The sequence below is a fragment of the Uloborus diversus genome, chromosome 9 (assembly GCF_026930045.1).
Source record: "Uloborus diversus isolate 005 chromosome 9, Udiv.v.3.1, whole genome shotgun sequence".
NCBI lineage: Eukaryota > Metazoa > Arthropoda > Arachnida > Araneae > Uloboridae > Uloborus > Uloborus diversus.
The window spans coordinates 102,234,087-102,250,689 of record NC_072739.1 but is presented as its reverse complement, the minus strand read 5'-3'; the positions used below and the strand labels follow the sequence as shown (position 1 = coordinate 102,250,689).

At 34.8% G+C, this 16,603-nt stretch overlaps 1 protein-coding gene across 1 annotated transcript in view; it reads left to right on the top strand.

Moving 5' to 3' along the window:
- Window positions 1-12,946, top strand: part of LOC129229921 (A disintegrin and metalloproteinase with thrombospondin motifs adt-1-like) — a 95,945-nt gene extending 82,999 nt beyond the window's left edge. Inside the window, exons 12-13 of the mRNA XM_054864300.1 lie at window positions 3,807-3,896; window positions 12,797-12,946. Coding sequence (XP_054720275.1) covers window positions 3,807-3,896; window positions 12,797-12,937 — 231 coding nt within the window. The 3' untranslated portion in view covers window positions 12,938-12,946. The remainder of the gene's footprint in view (window positions 1-3,806; window positions 3,897-12,796) is intronic.
- Window positions 12,947-16,603: the final 3,657 nt, after the last annotated feature.

Sequence of the window (16,603 nt, the reverse complement as noted above, 5' to 3'; positions counted from 1 at the left end):
TCTACGCATGCTATCAACCATATCGTTGCCAATACACGTGAGTAAAGATGCGAATTAAATATTTAGCTCTGTGAGTGGCAACACAGAATGACATTTCATCATTTGTGATGTCATCGCCAAGAAATGTAAACAATGAAAGCTCACCGATTTAAGTATTTTTTTAAAAATATTAAACTTACACAAATTATTTAAAAAATGGTCAGATCCTATGTTTTTAAGCATGCTCTTTCAGAAAAAAATTCTTTTGAAATTTTGGAAACGACTCCATTCTATACGTTGACGACCCCCATATGTTGATTAGTTGAATAAAGTCCCTTAGGTTGTCAGCTTATTGAGGTTGTACCGCATTACGATTCTTTCCTAATTTTTCCTTTTGTCTTCATTTTAAAGTTATTGTAATGTCAATACGAATTTTGGAATTATTAATTATTTTTAAGCAAGTGATATAAATGAATAATTAATGAGTCAAAGAAACTGATTGGTTAAATATATTTCGTAATATTCTCTTATCATAAATGAATAAATAGGAAAGCAATAGTTTTTGAACTTTAAAACCTCTCCCAGAGAAATTTTCCATCTGCGTCACTCACTGCTAAAACGTATAGTTAACCTCTAAATTCTAGATTATACAGCAGAACACAAGGCGCAAAATGTACCTTTCATGCTGGTAAGTGTAGGCGTTTTAGCTCAAGGGCTCAAAACGCACTATGCATCTCTTCAACGGTGGATTTTCGAGATTCATAGCCCACGTCGCATTATTATGCGGCATGCAGACGCTCCATTTGACTCAGACACTCATACACATTTAAAACTACAGGATGCATTCGGCACCTTTCAAGGGAGAAACGCTTGTTCACCAGCGGCACCCAATACGGAGCCGAAATGGCACCTCTAAATAGGGTGAAAAACTGGCACCTTTTAAAAAATAGACAGCCAGAGTGAAAAAAAAGGAACTTTCGGAGAGAGAAATGGCACCCTTACTACAGATCCTCCCCCCTCCCTCGTATTGTGTGCATTTTTGAATACAGTTGTGTATTTTTTTTTATTTATTTTATTTTTTTTTAATTTTTTAATTTTGTTTTGATTTATGATATTCTACCTTTTGGATATTTTTCACATTGAATTCGGTACTGGAAATGATTAAAACATGTAATTACAGCATTTGATCATATTTCAGAGGTTTCACATAGTTAAGGAGTGCTCTCATTGCTTTAATTCATCTGATCGTGATCTGACTCAGTGTTTCTCAACCTCTTTTGCCTTGAGCGCAGTAACAGCAAATGAAAAACTTTGCGGACCAGTGAAATCTTTATCGTTTTCTTAAAAATTCATAAAATAAATAATATTATTAATAATAACTCTGGGGCCGTGAAAAACATGTAATGTTAAAAATTAATAAAACAATAAATGTCTACCCCTTTACTTGGTATCAAAGATCTGTCACAAATACGTTATAATTTAAAGACGAGTAATTATTTAAATAATGTGAGAAATTATACATTTACTAAAACATGACGCATTCCGAAAATGAAGCATAACTGTACTTATGGATTATTTACATGAAGAGCCAAAAATATTCAGGGATATTGCAGTTACGGAAAAACAAAATCGTTTCATAAACGTTAATCAAGATCAACAAAATAAAATGCACATAAAGTTTTTCGACACTTAAAAAAACAAAAGAAATTTCTAACGCTATCGAGACATTAACCGCTAACGAGAAATGATTCTAACACTTGAATGAAAAAGCAAAAACAAAAAAAGACAGAGAGAGAGAGCTGAGACTGAGAGATTTTTTTTTTCTCGCTAGCTTTCTGTTATAATCTACGAAGCACAAGAATCATTTTTATTAAGGTTCTCACTTGCTGATTATTGATAACTTTTTTCCTGGTGCTTTTTTTTTTTTTTTTTTTTTTTTTTTGTGAATAATAAAAGCTGCTTGTCGAGTACTCAAGAAAATAATGAGAGATATTTTGAGTACGACAGTAACAATAAACTGAAACTAAACGACAGTAACGGTAACTGAAAAGCAGTGAATGCACTTTTAAATACTTTTAACAATGTTTGAAAGCCCTAAAAGCTACAAAGTGATCAAAAGCTGTACTTACTTGTAATTTCGGATAATTAATCCTAGAAAAGTTGTTTTAATCCAATAGTGTACTTCATTCAATGTGAAAGACACACAAACGCAATCATCATTTGTCCGCCATATTGTGGTGGTTGAATGTATGTTTAAGGCACTAGCGCATTCGCAATAAGTCTTTCTGAGATTGCATGCTGTTTCGGCTCCTCTGCTCTATTTCCTGGCCTGAGTTGCACCTACAGGAACCATGCTTTCACCTTAGAGGGAATATATTCACTCGTCTGGAACCCCTGATTATAACAGTGTAGCCAAATTGAAGTCCTAGTGAAATTGTGCATCGTCAGAGCCCAGGTACCTCCATTTAGTAGTAAACTATGCGTCGAAATCTTAATAAGTGCCAAAAAGGAAATAAAGGATATAAAGTGCCAATGGAAATCCGCGCCACAATGGTGACCTACGAAAAGATTTGGTTCCAGTTCTGGGGATCGTACGGCGAGGTGCGATATGCAGCGCAATTGGCACTCTTCTTGAAATAGGAAATAAAAATTACCTTCTTTTTGCGCAATATAAAATCTTTTTCTTATTATTTAGTAGCATTCATTTTCAACCATATGCTGAAAATGAAATAATTTGAAAGTATTATAACATATTAGTTGAAGAAAAATCACAAAAGTAGTGAGGTAAAGGCGTCAGGTGACCTGTAAATCAGGTGAACAAGATCTGAAAAACCAATCTCTAGTTAGAGAATTGAGACAGCCTTTAGATCAATGAGTCAATGTGTAAGGGGTCATTCATTAATTACGTAAGGGTCCCGAGGGGGAGGGGGTTGGAAAAATCTCTACATACTCTTACTTGGGGGGGAGGGGAGGGGTATTACTCTTACGTAATGTTTTCCAAGTCGATATTTTATATTAGAAATCGTGTGGCCAAGTGGTTTGGCAGGGATCATGTTTCATTTGCTTCTGGAAGGTAAAAAACGTATTAGGATGAGCTGTTTCTTACTTGTTTTTTAAGGAATGAATAGTGTAAAATATAACAAAAAAGAATCGAACTGTGTATGGCGTGTTTTATTTGATATTACTATCGGATTATTTTCAAAAAGAATTTGTTAGTCAGTCTAGATTCCTTTTGGTAAATATTTCATTGCACCAAAAAGTTTTTTAAAAAATATATGAAAAAGTGAGTTTAATAACGATTCTAGTGATATAAAAATTTTATTATTTTGAAAAACGAAATGGAATCTTACGTAAGATAAGGGGGGGGGGAATCTTACGTTCCCTTACATGGGGAAATGGGGTAAAAAATGGCCATAATCATCCTAACGTAATTAATGAACTGCCCCTAAGAAGTAAGAACTTCCCGAGAAGTGGATAGCGCTCTTACAGATCCTTTCTGCCACAGCAGAAAGGACGAAGATGAAAACTCGTTATCACGTGTTCTAGTATTTTTGGGTCACTTGGTAAACTGAGAGACAGTCGTTTCAGAATTTTATTAGCTTTTATTATATTCTTTTATTGAGAATATAATTAGTTATATTAGATTGAAAAAAAAAAAAAAAATCCTGTGACGATCTATTTTAACTACACTACACAACTTTTTCGGAAATCTTCATTTGCTTTTCAGTAGACTTACGTTTTCGAAGTTACGCTGAACGTGCTATACTTTGTTACTCAGATCATTTAATTTTTCTCTAACTGTTGTAATATGTCTATTGATTTTTTAGAATGTCTGCAGGGAGCTGTGGTGTGTATCTGGTCTTTGGGCGTCTGTTGCTCATCCTGCTTTGGAAGGAAGCACTTGTGGACAAGGAAAGGTTTGTGTTTAGTATGCAACATTTGCGTTGATACGTAAATCAGTTTTGTATCGTTTGAGGCGGGAAAAGGAATGAGAAACGTAACAAATTTATTTTACAGTAAAGACCTAATTGTAAATTGTGTAAGACTAGTTTGAAAAGAACATTTTGTGACTGATCCACTCTGTTTGGGTGTGTGTTTGTAAATAAAAAATAATTAGTAAGCACTTTTTTTTTTGCCGTGTTCCATTATCTATAACTGAAACCTGGACTGTATGCACTAAAAAATCATTAAAAAAAAAAAAAAAAACGTGAAAGTTTGAACCAACATATATTTTTTTTTTCGTAAGGAAAAGCTGCTATACATCTAAAGAAGGAATGATTACCTTTTCTATTTTTGTATTTTTTATTTAGGTGATACTAAGACAAATGTAGACCGACCAGTGAATTTACACCCCCCAAAGAGAGTTCGTCTCGTAATTTTTCTGAAGAACTGAGGTTTTAAAACATTTATCTTAGATGAATTGGCAATAGTAAGTCATTCTTTACGTTGCCAGATGGAAAACAACAAGAAAATGTTGTGTTTGTTTAGGGGTTGTAATGTTCATTTGTCAGGTTGGGGAGTTTTTTTTTTTCATTTCAATCCTATAAAAAACCGGGCGCAGAAGTATAAAGTTCTCCTCAATTTTTAAAAATAACTACGTAATATATATTATTTAAAATGTTTTAGCTGTCGTCGGCCAAATCCTTTAACGATGTTATAACTTTTTGAAAATGTAATCGTTCATTCACTGATCAGCCCAGCCTTCTTACTTACTTTTATTGCAATAAATCATAATGCATTTTTCTTGATTTTCTACCCCCAGTTCAACATAACCATCTGTAACTTAATATCCTTTAAACTTCTGAGGGTAGAGTAGATGGGTGCACATTTACGCAGTGCCCTTTTTTCAAAACGAATTAAGAAAGAAAAAATGTTTAAAAACTAGCAGAATTTTATTCTTTTATGAGAATTGTATTTGCATGAACTGAAATGTTTGAAAAAAAAAAAAAAAAAAACGTTAAAAATAAATCTAAACTTGGTGACGGGGCAAGTTTACGCGTTGACGTCTGAGCAACTATATGGACGTTCTTACTGTGTCTTACTTTTAAACGTGCCCTGACGCTTTTTTCGCTAAAAACTATCTCAAAACGTTTTAGTATATTCAAACTATTTAGTTTTGAAAATTAACATTTAATTTTTAATTGAATTAAAAATTCGTATCTTATAGCTTTACAAACATGTAGTGCTTGCCTTCATGCCCGTTCAGCTTTTACTTTATACACTACTAGCAAAAATATCCGGCGTTGCCTGGGTCAGTAATAATTATGTGAAACAATCGTTACTTGCCCTTGTTTTCTGTTTTAAGCGAAAGAATTTAAAACAAACCTTTTTGACGTGATTAAAAATCAAGCTTCTTCCTTACTCATTAAACTAAAATAGCAATAAGTATGAAGAACAAAATAGTATTCAATTAGAAACGAAAGCACGACATTTAAATATATACAAATTTGAAGAATTTCCGAAATATGAAATTAAACTTTACATGTTTAAAAAGATTTATCTGTTAGTACTTTTTTTTTTTTTTTTTTAATCTAAAACCTTCTCTGTATGGCTATTGATGTACGAACTGTTTTAAAAAATGTAGCCGCCCATGTTCCCCTTACACTTGCTTTAGTTATTTTTGGAAATTTCAATTTTTGTGGGCACTTGGTGCGGTTTAAAATATTACCAAATTTCCGAGAATCATTTTGGGACACTTTCGATAATGCTCCCCCTCCTTACTAATTTTTATTATAGAAATATTGTTGTCAGATGCTGAGATACTTTTGGTCAAAATAAGATGGCGTAAACGGTTTCATCCGAAATGTTTCCAAAATAAGTAGTAAAATTTGGCGATTGTTTGAAATCGTGCAAAAAGAAAAATTAATGGAAGTTTTTGTGCGGTTTATGGATTTGCCTAATTTAGTTGTTGAATTATTTTACACAGTATTTTTTTTTAAGTATCTTTGGCAATATTTTGTTTATATGGTGAAAGCTGAGAAACATTATTACGTTGTCTTTGGGCTCAAAAACAGCGACAGTGGAAAAAACTGCCAAATGCATCAGCTACTGAAATCTTTCTGAAAAAATTCTGGCGATATTTCTGCTGGTTGATTGGATATAGTGAGCAAGTATCCAATCAGCATAAATAATAATAATAAACCATTAATTACATAAGTTCCGTTTAAAAGTAAAATGATCAGCCAAATCCATTTATTTTTAGCCAATCTTCTGGAAAAACGTTACTTTAAGATTTGACTTGAGAAAAGCCTCAAAAAGTCAGACGAAACGCAAAAATATTCAACAATACAACAATTCTTGGGAATTGAGATGACACACTAAATAATGATTTGGGTTGATGAAAGCCTTTGAACAGGGAACAAAAAAGCTCATAACTCGTTTTTTATACAACTTAGAAACTTCGAACAGATGCTATCTTCAGCAGAAAAATTGGCGCTTTCGATGGACATATAATGTTAATATGTGCACGTTTTTTCCCACCGCCATATTGGGACATTTATGCGAAAATTGTTACTAAAATTGGAATAAAAAGGGAACTATCAATCGGATTTTTTTCGAACTGGTCTACAAACCTCCCCGGTACCAAAAAGAACAAACGGTGAAAGTTTCAGCCAAATTTGCCGGGTAGTTTCTGAGATCTTAGGGAACAAATTTACCAAACTCCATTTTTATATATAGACTAATAAATTCGCTTTATTTTAACGATGGTAAGACATTATGTTCAAAACATTAACAGAACCACGTTAGGTGTCAAAATAAATATGCGTAAACGTGCCGCGTGTCCGGGGTAAGTTTACGCAACCGGCTTGAACTTAAAAATAATTTTTTTAACGGTTAAAAACAGACTGAGCTACAACTGAATATACCAATTTTGACTCCAATAACTGCTTCATAAAACCACAATGTCTAAAATGTCCTGAGTTAAAACAAAAAATTTCGCGGACTCTTTTTCTTTCTTAAAGTTTCTTTCTTTCAATATGCCATTTGTCTAAAAAAAGTTATTAATGAAAATTGCATTAACTTTACGCATACTTACAACTTTTTTTTTCTTTTTGGTGAGGGGGGGGGAGTGACACCACAAATTACCACTCCGGTTGTCTCACCCATGCTAGGAACATACACACCCACGCGCGCGCGCGCGTGTGTGTGTGTGAAAATTTAGTTAATATGTCTGATTTAAATAAGTGCAAAGCAAAAGTGAAGAAAACTTACGGACTAAGAAGAAAATCTTATCGTTTTACTAATTGCCTCATCAACCTTGTGGAATTTTCGAAACAGGATGACCACCCGCTATTCGAAGAAAATGGCGAGAAAGATAGTGCTTGTGTATATATTAAGGAGTCAAACACCCTCAAAAGAGTTTTGCGAATTCATGTTAAAAAAACTCACGCATTGAAATAGCAATTAAATTATACTGGGGACAAGCAAAATCAGAGAGAATGGATCGGTTTACATGCTCTTAAAGATTGCTTGAGTCCCTTAAATATTGTTAAGAGTTCGTGATACAACTTCAAACTTTCTTGAATGACGACACAGTTCTTGAGAAAACACGGGAGATTTATTTACACTATGTACAAGAAAGATCATTAACAACTGCTAAATTCACCATAGCAATTAGGCAAATATCAATTAACACCGTATACTCACGATGGCACACGTATTTACATCCAAATACGCAAAACAACACAGCGAAATGCCTCGCAATAAACAGAGCTAATACACTCTCAGTACAACTTCTCAATCGAGACTGACTTTTTATCAGGCGGCACTGCTATTTATGGACATCGAAAGAGAAGTTTCCACAAAGTTCGAAATGCTTCTGGATTTTCTTTTTTTTTTTTAATTCATTCACGAATCTTATCAATGAAAAATAGGGGGAACGTATACTTCAGTCGAATGTTAGGGGGCTGTATGTAAATTACAAGAAACTATTTACAGGTTACACGTTACTACAACAAGTTTAAATGAAAGATAATGGAATAAACGCCCAATTTAGCCAGATTCCAACAAATTAATCATAAAAATAATTACTATTTACAGAATTTGCAACAATATGACTAAATAAAAAATGTTGAGATTTTGGTAATAATTGATTAGGGCATGTGCACCAAATAAGGCCAACGTGGACATGGCCTAGTATCTCTCTCATTAACGATTCAACTATAGTTGGGGTAAATCTAACCTGGCAGCTTTCTGAAGTTATGCAGATCCTAATCACAGTATTACGACGGTGCCAGGGTAGGTTTGCCTCAACTATAGGATCTAAATTTTGCACATTCATCACATGATTCGCAAAAAATAAAAAAAAAAACATAATTTCAAGTTAAAATTTGAACCTTATTTACGTTTTTCCGAGGTTTTAACAAAGAAACTCTGTCAACTCTGAAAAAATGACAAAAAATACCATGAAACAAACAAATTGAAATAATCATATTAAACTACATTTGAGGCAATGAGGGGGCAAGGGATGCAAATGCCAAAATTAAAAATTTGGAGATAACCAGAACGAGTGGTAGGTGAACCTCTCTAGGGGTACCCATCCACCCCACCCCCCACGTTCAATGGTGAAAATCCCCCCCCCCTTTTAAAAAAATCGTCAATCTTCTTTCTCTTTTTTATTATTATTATTTTTTTTAGATATTTTTTACTTATTTATTTTCAATTATTATTATTAATATTTTATGAGAAGAGTAGTTTGCAAATGATACACACGCAAACATACACATACGAACTAAATAAATAAATGAATTAGAATATAAACAGAATAAAATGAAAGAAGTAATTTAGAATAAAAATAAATCAATCAATAAATTTAAATAAATAAATAAATAAATGTGACCCCCCCCCCCCAAAAAAAAAATTTAGGGCGCCATAATCCTAACCACGTGGGCACCCCAGTGGCGTAGCTAGGGAGGGGCGGAGGGGGCGGTCCGCCCCGGGCGGCACTTTTTTGGGGGCGGCAATTTCACACTTTTGATGCGAAAAAATTAAACGCATTTTCCTAATAAGGAAATCATACTTTTGATCTATTCCTGGAGGCAAAAAAGAAAAAAAAGTTCTTCGAATTGTAAGGTTTTAGTACGACTTAGATAATAAAATTACTCAATACGAAACATGAGTTTTTCTTGTTGACATCTCAGCACCATTGTCTGTTTTTTCTCTTCTTTCGTCTGAAATTAGACTGAGGGAGACGGTAGTGTAAAGTCAAGGGATCTTTTTTTTTTCTTTTTGCTGTTAAGGTAAACTAATACGGAGAAAGCAATAAATGTCATAACCTTTCGTTATATGATGAAGCTACCACTTGATTTTAAGTAATTTCCATCATATTTTTTAAAAAAATCTGTGACCCCCCCCCCCCCCCACTTCCCCCAATCAACTCTAATTTTAATTTTGAAACTTTGAATTCAAATTATGTTTTTCGCAATCACGAGTTGCGACAAAACCCTACTCATTGGAGTTATTGTTTCTAGAAACGGTTCCTCCCCCCCCCCCCCAAGCTTATCCCTCCTCCTGGTTGGTTAAGGGTGTAAAGTTGAGTGTGCGTGTGTAGGCTTACGTGTGTGCACGTAGGTGTGTGTGTGTAAAGGCCTGCGTGAGTGTGAATGTGTATGAGCATGCTTGTGTAGGACATGGACGCCACCGTCTAGCAGAAGTGAATTCTGGGGGACAGTGCTCAGGACGAAAGGAGCCGCGCCGGTGGGCGGTGGTGCTGCAGAGGCCCCTGGTCCAAGCTGAAAAAGGAACCACAACATCAAGGACGGTCAAGTGAGAACAATAAGCAATCGTGATTGCTCAAAAAAAACCTATTTTTTTAAAAGGAAAGTGACAATTAGAGAAAAAGGAGAGTGGTCTCAAATGGTGGGCGATTCCTTGCTCATTTACAGGGTAGCATCATCTTTTTCAATAATTGCTTTGATTGGCCACTGACTACAAAGTTTTCACTAAGAGAGAATGAATTTTATGTTCATTTTATTAAAAAAAAATATTCACAACTCGAATAATAATTGCTTGTACTACTGCATTATATCAACTAATTCCTTTATACAATGAATATCACATTTAGTCATTCATTTTAAGGAAAGGTGTTCAATTAGTAAAATGATCTTTAGGCAAAGCCTTTCACATTTCGACCTCTACTAGTAAAACAGAATCCTTCAAATTTGATCTTGAAACATTTTCAAGGGATAACGCCTACCCATCTCTTTACATTTCATCTTTTAGCCTTATATTGATTATTGAGTTTTTATAACTTCAATACCAACAAATTCTTGAGGGCGGTAAAGTCCTGACCCTTATTGTATAATGATTAAAGATAGCCAACAGTGTGTATTTAGGACATCAACTTCGAACTTGAAAATCCCTATCTCATCCAATGTCTCCAAAAGTAGCTTAAAGTTGGAATTTTGAAACTTAAACTTCAGAAAAATTCTATGGTATTATCCAGATGTGCACGAAATCACCTAACGTCATCACAGTTGGCTTCAAATTTCGTTTTTAGAAATTTTTGAGGGAAGACCGCGAATCCTTTTTTTCTCAGTGGTGAAAAACTTAAAATAAGCAACAGTTTTTTTTTTTTTTTTTTTTTTTTTTAAAAAAGGTTTCGAGTCGGAAACCCCGTCCGTCAAACAACGGCTAAAGTCGCGTTTTTAAGACGTCATTTTCAAAAATTTTCTAGGGGAGACAGAAAACCCATCTGACTTCCCAACATTTTTGGAAAAATTTGGAAACGTATGCCGCCAAAGATAGCCCACAATTGCGTTTTTGAAACTTCGGCATCGAAAAGTTTCCAGAGAGCTCCTGAACGTTCCCCATTCTCTTTAACGTCAAAGGTAGATTTAAACGGATTTCAAGTTGGAAAATATTTCGGGAGGAAAATAAGGTGTTTGTTGGAGTTAGGGGAGACCCTTACACCGGTAGATACAACTACATTTACGGTTTTTTTTTTTTTTTCAATTTTGTTGAGCAGCTTTCAGGACAGCACCCCCCGAACCTTCTCAATATCTTCCCGTATACAAAGATAACCTAAAATTGCTTATTTAACATTTCAGTTTTGGAAGATTTCCTTGAGAAGTCCTGATACCCTAACGTCACCAAAGAATGCATGAAACTAATTTTAATTTTGAAAAAAAAAATGGAGGGAGTTCCAAGCATTTTTTCTATAAGCGTTACTGAAAATTGCCAAACATTCCGAATTTTGACTCAACTTTTGAAATGTTTCGGTGGGGTTCTGAATTATTTTTTTTTTTCCTGCAAGAGAAAGGTGAAGGGAAAAATCAAATTTCTTTTCTTTTCTTTTAAAAATCTTATTAAAATTCTTTTGGCTCTTGAATGTATCAACTATTACCTATTAAGAAGGGCGGCAAATTGAGAAACCGCCCCGGGCGCAGAAAGTGTAGCTACGCCACCGGGGCACCCCTACCTTTCCTTATTTTATATGCAAGAGATACTACGTGTAGCCTCGGTAGATGCTGCTATACAGCATAATTTAGAAAAAAAAATCAATGAAAGCCTACCTAGGACCGCATCTTTAAATGCGTTTTACTCAAAACTTGAAAATGTCCAGTTAAAGCTTGACTACAGTTAGATAGCGGATAACCTTGAAGCAAAACATCATTTGTATCATTCGTAATAGGTAGAATCTGCCGAATAGTAAGAGGTACGGTCTCGCTAATCCTATCTATTCCAAAATAATACCAAAAAACCCATTACAAATGAAATGATACAAATGAAGCAGTGTGAAGCAAAAGAATGTAAGTGAACATTTTCAAGTTTTGAGTAAAATGCGTTTAAAGTTGCAGTCCTAGGTAGACTTTCATAGAAAAGTTTTTCTAAATCAAGCTGTACAGCAGCACCTACTAGAGCTCCTAGTACCATCTCTTGCCCCAAGACAGAGGAGAGGCTCGCCTACCATTAGTACTGGTTATCTCTAAATTTTTAATTTTGCCACTTACATCCCTTTGCTTCTCACTGCCTCAAACGATGTTTTTGCTTCAAGGTCATCCGCCTTCTTTTGGTGGTTAAGCTATACATCATTTTGCTTCTCAGTGCTGCATTTGACAAACTCAAAAAACGTTATCAAAAATTCCATATTCACTTCAATGGAAAGGAGAAAAATTGATTGCCACTTGTGGGGCACTGATAAAATGTTATTTTCTGGTGTTTTTGGTCACTCCTGCTCCCAGCTCCTGCCCCAGTGTTTATATGTTTAGCATATGCAACAGAAGATCATATCATCGTTTCTCTCGTTAAAAATGCATTCTAAAAATTGCCTCTTCTCTTAGTGTGATCAGTAGGGTCAGTTCTGAAAATACACTCTATCACCAAACTGGTGGTGATTTTTGAAACTTAACTAGTGGTGAGTGAATACTAGGCAATGGGGTTGTTTCCTTCAGTCAAAAGTACTACTTTTAGTCACTGAAATATATAGCATGAGAAAAAAAAATAATAATAATAACATGGAGCGAGAAAAAACTTTAATTTTCCCAACGTTTAATTTGTAATTATTTTTTTTAATGTCTGATTTTGGAAATAAGGCGTGGTCTTTATGACGCCACAAATGATGAACTTTGGCGCGCTACTCCACTGGCGCTCTAAATGCTTTCGCTTGCTGTCTTCCGTGTTTCCTGATCATGATAATGTAGGAAGTGATTTAAATACTTCGCTCTATGCTTGCTACCAACCTATGAAATCCTGAAACGTTAGTGGAAATAATCAGTGACATTTCGTTTTTTTTTTTTTTTTTTTTACAGTGCATTTACTCAAACTGACTCTACTGCTTTTAATTTACTAATGATCTTTGTATTTCTTTTCGGTTTAGCAATGCATTCAAGGAGCCTGTACTGTTGTAGCAAAATCGGCAGCCCTCGCATCGAATAAAGAAGTTGTGGACGACATGAAAAGTGCCGTTGCGGAATTTCTGGAGAAGCTCTCAAAAAGTTTCCATCTTCTTCTCAGTTAAACATCCCATTGTTGTTCATCTTGTAAAATAAAATCATTTAGTTTTTTAAATGCTGAATTTCTTACCTGATTCGATGTGATGCTACTATATAAGTGCAGAGAGCACGTGATACCATTAGTAAGGTAAAAGCACCAAATGCTGATCCGCTTTTATTTTCCTCACCAACAGCTGACATGATTAGGGAAGAAATAATATAGTTGAGCGAAAAATAAATTCAGGATGCTGGAATTACGATCATATCAGTTTAAAACCAAGAAATAAAAATGAATCTGAAAATTTCAGTTATGAAAAACATCCGGAATTCATGAAATACACCGCCAGTTCAGTCAATTCCAGCCGAGGACTGCAATTTCGTGGTTTTTTGCACTTTGCAGCCGGGCATAGGAGTAACTGAGTCAGAGGTGAATAACCTCTTAAGGAAGTCAAGATTGCCAAACAAACTGGTAACTAATACAGAATTAGCAATAACCAGACGAGTGATCTAAGCAATGGTTCGGTTCATCTCGAAAATTGATGGCAAGGAGGCTCCCTGGCCGCCCTGGCTATAGGGCGGTGACTTATTGAATACAGTCGACTCCCGCTACAACGCGATCCGACTTACGCGAAATGGCTATAACGCGAATTTTTCACGAGTAACGAATTTTAGAGCTAACGCGAATTTTTCGCCCACAACATGAATTTTTTTTAGAAGGAAGTATTAGCTTCGTTATTGGCTACTAAATATTGATTTCGTGAATGTTATTACGTCCCTTTGAGCATTATTGGCAGCCAAAGTTCCCAAGCTAAACTAGTCTAGTGCATCAAATAACCATAATGGCACCATAGTGTCACCTTCATCTAAAGTTTGAATATGTGAAGGAAAAGTAAGTTTCTGATAAAAAAATTTAAAAAGGCTAAGATTCTCGATATGCTTCAACAATTACAAAGCGTCGAATGTAGCGCGACAATAAGTATGAGTGAATCTCCCATATGTACAATTAGAAGTCAAAACAAAAAGATGTTCGTGAAAGTTTAGAGCTTAGTTTCAATATTGAAGCTTGCAGAGCAGTCTAGCAAAGTAAAAATTATGAAAATGGAAGCTACGCGCGCTCTTGCATTGTGGATTAATAAAAAGATCAGGTAGAGGAGATGTAGCCACAAATTGAAACGTTTTAAATAAAAGTTGAAGCGTATTTAAAAATGTATTAGATAAGAATAACGATCTGATCTTGGAGCATAAATCATCACTAGTATCCTCATTTTTTAACTCGTAAATATTGTTACTGTATCTACTGTACAGTACTATTTTGTGCATCATTTTAATTTTGCTGCATTCAGTGCTTACCGTGTTGTTTTATTTTATATCTTTTATTCCCATTGGTCATTCATTTTGTGCATCTTAAGTATTTCATGTTGAATAACAGTTTTTATCTTTTAAATACAGTAAAAGTTCAGTTCTTTATGGAAGAAACTGTGATAGTTAAGGAATGCTTTAGAGCAGTTTGAGGGGTGTTTATAAGGACCTAAAAGTATTTGGTGTGCTTCAGTGGAACACACAGGAATTTTGTAAGGGGAGGGTCCAGGATCGAAAGTCCCATTCTCATATCACATTTTAACACGACGTCCAACATATTCATTTGATTTATCGATTAGTGAAAACAAAACACAGTGAAAAATGAATTATTGAATAAATAATTAACATAATTATTAGGAAAAATATCATAATTATCTGCAATTGCAAAACTAAAAACATGATTATTATGGTGTATTCATTTATAGCCACCAGTCTGCTTCTATAGGCTTACAAAACATCATACAATGAAATAAAGTTCTCTAAGTTTTTCTTTCGATTTCATTTATAACTTCTTCAGAGTGTGATTCCGCAGTGCAAGACCATTTAAACATTCATCACAAACGGTACCACCTAATTATGTTTTTAGCCTCCTCGAGATCAAGAAAGATCTCTCACTCGTGCAATTCGCTTTCGGAAAATCGCACAGTTAAAATATATATATATATATATATATATATATATATATATATATATATATATATATATATATATATATATATATATATATATATATATATATATATATATATATATATATATATATATATATTAAGATAATTTTATTTTTTCTCCCACTGAAATTTTTGTAATCTTTGTTTGGAGTTATTGTACGAACAAAATACATAGAATCAAAATCAATCGAAAATAATACAAGAGCTCAAGGGAGGGGTCCGGCCCCCTGGACCCCTCCCTTGTGTGCTTTAAAAAATTTGTATGCATATATTTTTCTACAACGCGAAATTTCAAATTACGCGAGGAGTCTTGGAACGCATCCCTCGCGTAAGTCGGGACTCGATTGTATCCGGAATTGGTTTGTTTGCACGGGATATCTCCTATTATGGGGTACCACAAGAACAACATTGGGAAACAACATGAAATACACCGCCAGCTCAGTCATTTCCAGCCGAGGACTGCAGTTTCGTGCTTATTAGCACTCATCAGCCCGGCATAGGAAAGTGACTGAGTTAGAGATGTTTGGCACTCTTGGCTTTCTTATGAGGTTTTCCATCTCCAGCTCAGTCACTTTCCTATGCCGTGTTGATTTGTGCTAATAAGAACGAAATTGCAGTCCTCGGCTGGAAATGACTGAGCTGGCGATGTATTTCATGTATTTCTGCTTTAGCCCAGGCTATTGGGTGGTAATTTACTGAATATTGGGAAACAAGTTTCATAAATCATCTATATGCGCTTGAGGCAAATGATTTTTTTTTTCGATTAATAACGAATCTATATGAGCCTATTTGAAGCATTTTGCACTCCAAACCTACTAAGAATTGATCAAATACTTTTGTGCACGAATAGCAAAATACGAGGTTCGATACAAAAGTAAAGTTCCCATCAATTTTACAAACGTACAGCACTGTCTATTCTCGTTGAAATTTACATCGTTGGAAAGAAAAAACTTTTCTCTATTTTCATACATAATCGCCATCTTTTTCTGTGGATTATTGTCGACGGTGCCCTAACTTCTCTAAAGAGTGTTACAGAATTTCACCGCCAACCCGCTGAGGAAGCGTTTCACCCCTTTTTTGACTTCGTAGTCGCTCCGGCAACGTTGGCCTTTAAAGTGTTCCTTAATTTTACGAGTAGGAAACAAGTGGTAATCACTAGACTCGAGTTCCGGACTGCAGGGAGAATGAAACATGACAATCAACAAACTACTCCGTTCTTGGTTGCAGTGACGCTTCCTCAACGGGTTGGCGGTGGAATCTGTGACACTCGATACAGAAGTTAGGACACCGTCGACAATAATGCACAGAAAAAGATGGCAATTATGTATAAAAATAGAGAAATGTTTTTTCTTTCCAACGATGTAAATTTCAATGAGAATAGACAGTGCTGTATATTTGTAAAATTGATGGGAACTTTACTTTCGGATTAACTCTCTTATAAAAAACGACCTTTAGTTGCACAAAATTGCTATAGACACGTGTTTCGATGTTACTAGGAACGCCTTTTTCAATGCAAAAAGAGGAGATCTACCGGGTAAAAAAACCGCCGAAACACGTGTCTGCAGAAATCTGCAATTTTGTGCAACTAAACGTTGTTATTTCTTTTTTTTTTTTATTAAGCCTACTATTCACCCTCTTATCATTTGAAGAGGACCTTGAGCA